At 36.1% G+C, this 8856-nt stretch overlaps 1 protein-coding gene across 1 annotated transcript in view; it reads left to right on the plus strand.

Annotated features, from left to right (window-relative positions):
* LOC108692704 overlaps positions 1–7824 on the plus strand; it is a 9630-nt gene extending 1806 nt beyond the window's left edge. The window contains exons 2-3 of the mRNA XM_018201089.1: positions 7094–7258; positions 7364–7824. Coding sequence (XP_018056578.1) covers positions 7094–7258; positions 7364–7824 — 626 coding nt within the window. The remainder of the gene's footprint in view (positions 1–7093; positions 7259–7363) is intronic.
* Positions 7825–8856: the final 1032 nt, after the last annotated feature.

Raw genomic sequence — 8856 nt, forward strand, 5'->3', positions numbered from 1 at the left:
GTGTGTGTGTGTGTGTGTGTGTGTGTTTTTATACGGGGAGATGACCGGATGGCAGGCCGACTTACTGTTTAGCTGCTTGATCCATAAGATCTCAGATCGACGAAAATGAGGAAGTCCGCTGTCCACGCAAGAGCGCCAGGAGGATATTCGCAGTGGCCAGTGACTGGGTGATCCCAATAATAATTTTGCCCAAAATTTTGATGCGTTTGCATAAAAATACGCGAACTGGAGTGAACGGGTCTACTAAAGCGAGTTTTCGCTGACTGCACTAACATGAACCGAGATAAGTTGATTTCCGTACTGCTCTGCGCTTCCACGCCTCTATTTATGCCCCGAAAGAAGGGCATAGTCTAGGATGCAATAGTTAGTAGCAATGTCATGTGAGATTTGTGATTTTTATAGCGTCCTATCATTGTTAATTTAAAATGCAACATTAGAGGAATTTCGAGAAGAAAAGAAATAATTTACGTTTTTTTTTTTAAAAAAGCAAAATTGCTCCAGACGGATGATGAATTTTGTTATCCTCGCAGAAAATATGACTAGGTAAACAGACGGTTATTGTGCACATCTAGTTTTACGTGCAGGGCAACCATTGTCTGTTGCGAGTACGATCTTAGATAACGCTACATGGGAAGTTATCCCATGTTTTTTATGATTTTTTAAGCGCGAGGCTGTTTTCTTAAGATGAAATTGTTGGTCAATCTGGGACGACAAAACTTGGATTTTTACTATTGACTTCGGTGCATTTATAATATCTTTTCCTGTCACTTTTCGGGCCTGCATTAAAATTGTTATTCCTTCCAGATTAATAGGCGTTTACGAGTTTTCGCGAAGCTTGCCCTCTTTTCTGTCAGATCGTTATCAGAGAATTCCACTCGAGTCTTATAGACGCCAATCATAGTTGCGATGTGGAGCCGATTCTTTCGAAAGAAAAAAATCGTGGCATCTATAGGACGTAATAATATTATTTAGTACACCTAATTATAACTTGTTCATATTGACAAGATTAAAATTTTCGAAAATTTTCAATATCAATAAAATATTTTTACAAATTCGTTACAAATCGTCTCATTTTAGTCTCGTGCAACCTTACGCGAAATGGTAGCATGTACAAAGAGCTAATGTCATCAACGAAGCATTAAGCAGTTCCGTTCGAACTTCTAACCGGATATGGATGCATGACAAGACCATAAAATATAGCTGATCTTTTGAAAGGCGAGGTCGTGGAATATTTCAATACGGATAGGGACGCTGTACGAGAATAGACTCGAGTCTAAATCATAAAAGTTCAGAACGAGAATCAGAGGAGCTTTAACAAATCAATTCATCTATATCATGTCGGAATCGAAATGAAAAAGACAACTCGGAGCAGGACTCAAATTAAAATCGAAATACCCTATCAAATAACAAAGAACAAATCTAACAACAATTATAATGTCGTACATAAAGGAGTTCAGAAAGATCCCAAAATCACTATTACTTGTGTCGAATATCTTAAATGTTGGAGAGATTTCAAACTATCATCCGAGTCGGATGAATCGTAGGAGGGAAAAGCGAGTATGGGAAACCAAATCCGACTTTGAACTGATCGCGAATAAAGAACTTAAACAAGCTTATCCGGAGAAACGCAGCTGATAATGACACGGTGAAAGAAGATGGCGCAGAGAAAGAGGTGGCGCGACGACAACGATGAGCAAAAAAGGAGAAGCAAGCGCGGGGAGATGTTCAGGAAGATTGAGAAAGAAAAGGATTTAACCGTACATATATCTAAATTAAATGGAGTTTTATATCGTTTATATCTGCAAGCAATGTGTCTCTTTTTTTCGAGTCATTCCTCTGATCACGTCCTTCCCATGAATATATTCGAATGGTTTTAAGTATAATATAAATCAAAATTATGTAATAAAATAAAAATCAACGCTAGTTTTTAGTATGAATTTAAACGTTGAAGTTGTTTATTTTTAATCATACAATATTGTGATATTTAATATCATCGACGAGACACTATTAAAGATATTCTTACGGGAGTCTTTACGTTTGCGTCTTTGTGAATATTGTGTGATTAAGAAGTGATTAAGAATAAAAAACTGATAATATTGTACTAATTTTATGATTTATTAGTTTAGTAGATGTATTTATGCATTTAGAATTCAATAATATGATTTTTCTTTAAAATTATAATTTTAGTGTTATTGTCAAAATTTAATTATCAACAGAGATGATAATTGCAAAGAAAAAATATATTGTAATTTTTCTGCAACATATAGAATATTGTAATTTTACAAATATGCATTTTACAAGTATTTATTTATGGAATAAAACATTTATGTAACAAAAAATCACGAATTTAATAATATATGAGCTAAATGCTTTATGTTAATAATAGCAAATTTATATCAATTGTCGATAATGTCAACATTCTTCAATTACCTCCGGACCTTTGGGGCTCTTCTTGTACCTCCGAAAATTTGTCCAGGATTAATAATCTTTAATAGTATCTCAGTGTTATAGATTATAATATTTAAGCACTACAATACACATATTCTGAATGCGTATACAGGCTCATGCATGCACATTCAAAGTACACAAATTGTAGAAGCGAGAATTGTAAGCGAGTCGATTTTCTATCTCATTATGTTGTCACCTCTCCCCCCCACTCTCAAAAAGAAATTCCGTTAGCAATATAGGAGTATTATATATATGTTTATCGAGTTCATTCACACTTCATTATCATGGAATACTTAATTAAAAATGATTCATTTAATTGGGAAGGAACAAACATCTTAGCCATTGAAGATAATTATAATAACAAACGAACAATTTCAGAGATACTCCATATAAAAGAACAAACAATCAATTCTCAAAAAGATACGGAATGTCTCGATAAGTCATATTATTATTTATTAAATTCTATTTCTAACAATAACAATTAAATGTCACGATCTAAACGTACCTTTCAGTTTGTTCCTCATGTTAGACATTTATTTAAATTCGTTAATATTGGAACAATTGGAGAATTCCAAACGTAAATTAAAAATTAATTGGATTATCCAAACCACATTATTTTTAAAATTAACTCAATATTCTTTATAAAAATATATAAGAGTTCACTTATATATATTTTTCGTTGTACTGAATATTTTTTCTATCTTCATGCATCTAATATATTTTAACATTTGATTTCGATTATCAGTATTATCACTGACATGTCTCCCTACTGACAAGTCTAAATTAATTGTTTCTTAATGATAGATAACGAAAGAACATATAAATTTGGAAACAGGACGCTAAAGAAAGATCAAGAATATACAGTATGTAAAATACTAAACACAAAGAATTAAACAGACGTATAGATTAACAAATTTAAATTTAAATGCAATTAATTAATTTAACAATAAATATCTGTTTTAAGTAATTCCTTACCGATTTTAATGTCCTTTAGATATGTTGTAGAGAAGAGTGAGTAATTTCCCATAAAAATTAAGTGAAGGACGGCATAGTTGGTTTAGGAGACATAGTAAATAAAAGTTCTATAATATACAGAGAACAACATTGGCATATGGAATGTGATTCTCACCCTCCTTCTCTGTTTAAAGGCGCATGAAGTAACTCCTACTCCGCCTCCCTTGCTTGGGAGTGTACGACTTCCACGCAAAGCGACCTCCCATCCCATCTCCCCCCTTGCGCGATTTTTCGAGATTGATCATATTTCTTTGAATAGTAGTGCGTTCCTAAACATGGGGGAGGGGAGGTGGGAATTACTTCGTAGAAGTTGGGCGCCCTGAAATAGGGAAAAGGAAGATAGAGTAAAAATCGTTTTGCGTGGAAAGTCGTATGTTATGATTTTATTATGGAACTTTAATTTGTTATATCTTCTAAGCCAATGCCGTTTCCCACTTAATTTTTGAGGGGAATTACTCAGAACACTTTTCTACAACGTCTAAAAGACATTGAAATCGATGTCACCTAAAACTAATATTTACCAATTTAACTATAGCTGAAAAAGGATTTTCTTCTTCTTACCTTACGCCTCTGGCCTGTGTTATACTTCTTTCATAAGCTTATTTATTTATCACGAGCATATGAGACTTACAGTTTTTTAATACCAGTTTCGAACGGTGGATTTTTCAAGAAATATTTCTGATAAGGATACTCTTGGGAGGTTGTCGGCCTTTTCCGAGAGAAGACACGAGCGTAAATATTTTGGTTCCTACTGGGATCGAATCCGGGAGCATGATAGATCTCTAGCATGATAGACCAATGCGCCGTTTGCTATGTCATGCTCACGCTTTATCTCTAAGAAGGACATATGATCGAAACATACATTTATATGAACTTTATTGTAGAGACATTATACAATCATATATAATTATTTCTAAATTGTCGGCTAATTTGGCTGGATTATTGACCGTGAATAATACGTTTATTCAGACAACTTTTTATTTCTGACAACATTATTTTATTTTATTGGGACGCTTATTATATCTAGAATATGTATTTCTACATTTGCAGAGGGCACAATAATGATGTCAAAACGTCTGTAATTTATATGATTTATAATATATGACAGTTATTTTCACAAAAAAATATGCTGTATTATTTCAAAATGGAAATTTTTCCTTAATTTATTTGTTAAATATTGAAGCTGTTGAATAATACATTATTGTAATACAGTTTAATTTGCATTGCATAATACAAGCGAATATATATGTATTTCTTATTATATTATATTATCAACTCTTGTGGATATATTGAAATCAAACTACGGAAGGTGATTTATTATAAAAACGTTTAATAAATTTAGAATTGGCTCATCATTGATTATTTTATTTTTTTTTAAATTAGCAATTCGCTATCTAATTTTCTTTTCTTTCACTATTTACAGTATAACAGTAAAATTTTATATATTAAAATAAATTGCACAATTACGCTTTTTTTTTAGACTTTCACCGATATTATTTTCAAAGATACCAGAAGGTTTGCAGGTTATCGCTGTGTTTTCATCCATTGCTAATGTCAACTTTTCATTGAAAAACAAACTATGGAGTTTGTTTCATCAGGGCAAGGAGTACACTGATATTGTGTTGTTCCTTCGGAAAATTCCCTTTATATATACGTATAAAGAGGGATGAGGGGCAGCATTTAAGACGGTGATGGCTCTCGGCATAATTCGCGGAATTTCGCACGAATTCGTTAATGTGAGGATAGCAGAACCGTTAGGCGCATGCAATAATTTTCGCTTCTGACTTCGATTCTGATCCTTGTCACTTAAAGTTTTGAAGATTTTGACGCAACCGAGAACATTCGAGACAAAATTGTTCAAATTGTATGACATAATCTGTTGACGATAATTACGTCTACAATAAAATAAATCTTAAAGAATGAAGTTATTTAACTGCCATATGGAGTTTCCTGCGACGAGAAAAATAGGTATATTAGGGAGATTCTAACACAGGTTCTCTGAGAGGAGCGTGGGGGATACTCGGTAGGCGAGGAGAGAGCCTAAAAAATTATAATAAATTATATAATAATAAATTATATAAAATAAATTTTACTTTTTCCTCTTCAGCTTCCTCTTTTTCCTCTTCTTCCTCCTCCTCTTTCTTCTTCGCCTCCCCCTCCTCTTCTACCCTTCTCTCTCCTCCTCCTCCTTCTTTCCACTTCGCTTACTCCTCAGTTTCTTCTTTCTTCTCCTTCTTTATCTCCGCGAAGAAGTTCCACCTCGTCATGTAGATAGAGGAGCATCATCATGAATGCGACACATTCATCTGCATCAACGTTGTTGAAATGTACGGGCTGATCGACATCCATATACACAACATTTTCTTCTTGACAGAATCCTTGTCCTCATCTTCACCTAGGACGACATCCTTTTTCATGTGGATGTTCTTTTCGATGAGGACGTTCTCCTGCCCCTCAATCAATTTTATTTTTTTACACGGAGGCTCGTGAATTTCCATGTCTTTTTTTTTCTTAGTTACACACAAATTGTCACGTAAGTCGCTAAATGGCGGAATATTTTTTTGCAGTTTATGAATTTAAAAAATCTCTCATAGTATACTACAATGCACTGCTTATCGTAAGTATTACACTTGATAAGACTCGGCGCTAAGCCATGCAACGACACTACTATGGCTACTTTTTATGCGAGACCGCGAGTTGCGAGGGATTGAGATTATTAGACCTCAATAACGAACCGATCAGATTCTACTCTCAATCAATAGCGTCTCAATTGTGTTATACTGTCGCGCAGACAAAACTTGGCAAAGACTGATGCCGAGAAGCATTTGCCACAGTAATGCTGCCTAGAATACGTTTTACTTTTGTGCTGCACAGAAAATACTTATGGAAGAAATTAAACACTTAAGATAAATAAATGCTTGCAGTTTATAGAATTATAGAATTCTAAACATTATAAAAGAATGCTTAAGTAACAAGGGCTCGTATGTTAGAAAAAGAAAGAGCGCGACAATAGTCTGTCATCCTTTTTTTCCTTTATCTTTTTTTGACTTAGTTTTCATAATAAGTTGTTTTTTTATCTTTTTATTTACTAGCACGTTGGGGCAAAGAATATGATGGATTGATAGTAAAATAAAGTACTGTTCGGTATCTCTGTGATTCACGATCTCTAATTATATCGCCTAATCGCATCTATGAAAAATCGATGAATTCACGAGATGTCGATTGCTGAACGATGCATGCGTAATCGATTAAAAAAAATAATATCAGATCGTCTTGACAACAAAACAAACTGTTTTTTTCGTCTTCTGCACGCGACTCGTCTCGTGGAAGATCATCATTGCAACGGAAGTCATCCCTCAACGACGCATTATCTGCGAGAGGAACATTTCCATCCAATAACGTTTGACTGGAAGGCATCTAGCATCTATTGCATCCTTTCCTAGGATTAATTGCGTGCGTAACACGGTAAGGAAGACCATTGTCTCCATTGCCAACTAAGTTCCTCCGCCGCGTATATGCGTATATGCGTGCGCATTCACATTCAAAATAGTCGACCAATCAGAAGCGCCGATACTTAAGCGACAGCGCGCGATTATAAAGGCATCATGTACGCGTATCAGAACTTATGTAGACTCAATCGCCGCTATTAGCCTGTCAACAGTGGCTCAACTCGAAGAGCGGAAAGCGAAACTCGAGCTATATCAGACGGAATATAACGATGTTCAATCGCGTCTAGAATTATTAGATGATCCTGCGATCGAGACGGTATCGAGGAAGTATTCTATGCTGTTATCCGGTAGAATCCGCGAGCTCATTTCCCCTTCGCCGAGCGTCCATCTTTTCTCCGTCCTTCTCAAGTGTTCGCGAATCAGATAGTAGTACGCACATTTGGTTGCCTAAGCTAAATTTACCGACATTTTCCGGCAATATGATGAATGGTTCCCGTTTTTCAACACTTTCAACTCGGTTATCCATTCCAACACCTCGCTCTCAAATACGCAAAGATTTCAGTATTTACGAGCGTCACTCACCGGTGATGCAAGTGCTGTAGTCAGTTCATTGGAATTGTCGGACGCTAATTACGATGTCGCATGGTCAATTCACAAGGAGCGATATGACAACAAGCGCGTAATTGTTCAAACTCACGTCAGTGCTATATTCGATTTGCCGACTATGACAAGGGAAAATGTAGTCGAGCTCCGAAGACTCTCTAGCGTCACAAAACATTTGCACGCCCTTCAGACATTGAAGCGTCCCACGATGCATTGGGACGATCTTCTCGTTCACCTTCTAACCTCAAAATTTGATTCACTTACTCGAGTGACGAACCTCATTAGCGAGCAACAAGCTGCCATCGCTTAAGCAGCTGTTAGATTTTATCGCTCATCGATGTCAGGTGCTCAAGCTTATCAGTGGGCTGGCTCCACTTCCGCAAGGAAGGTCGAGGCAAAATTGCAGCCAAATGCTAAGCGATCATCGTGCGCGGCCACTGTTAAACCTAAATGCAATTTCTGTCAAGAAGAACACGTTATTTATTATTGCAAAAATTTCGTGGCACTTCCAATATCACAAAGACTCGCGGAAATTCGCAGTCGCAAACTTTGCGTCAATTGCTTGCGCTTTTCTTCTCATGCATCAAGTAAATACACTTCCGGTCAATGCAAGGTCTGCCAGGCGAAACACAATACGTTACTTCATATACCCTCTGCCGCGGACCCATCGACTAGCAATACCGATAAGGAAATTGCACCTAAGGCAATTCCTCCTCCCTCCCTCCTATCGAATTATGCTTTAGAATCATCTAATAGCGAACAAGCTATGCTTTGATGCCTTAAGCATTTGGCCGAGCAGCACGCTCATCAATTCACTCGCGGTTCAGCATGCGTCCTTCTTTTTATGTCGATGACATGCTCACCAGATACAATCGACAAATTGAAACTAATTCGTGATGAAACTATTCAACTATTAAAATTAAGAGCATTCGAATTAAGCAAATGGGCCTCGAATTGCCTTGAATTATTAGAAACAAATAATCGTGATCGTTTGCCGGTCATTATCAGAGATAATGCTCATGTATTCTGGGCATACAATGGAATCAGTGCCAGGACACGTTTCAATTCTCTGCAAAGTTGATATATTAGGTACAACTTTGCTTCCGCCGTTTTCCTATAGATGGCTTTAACGGTAAGTGGTGGTCGAAATAAATAGATCATAGACGTCATACAATAAACTTGGGCATTTGTCAACATAACCCCATAGAAACATTAGTCGATTTGTGTCCGCATCATAAAGTTATTCTCGATTGAAAATGTCAGTTTACGAGCCAAATTCTCGTCATTTGCGGGAGGTTTTAATTTTTTGCTTCAATATGAAGAAATCTGCGGCTGAGACTCA

This window comes from Atta colombica, unplaced genomic scaffold, assembly GCF_001594045.1.
Source record: "Atta colombica isolate Treedump-2 unplaced genomic scaffold, Acol1.0 scaffold8, whole genome shotgun sequence".
In the NCBI taxonomy this organism is placed as follows: domain Eukaryota; kingdom Metazoa; phylum Arthropoda; class Insecta; order Hymenoptera; family Formicidae; genus Atta; species Atta colombica.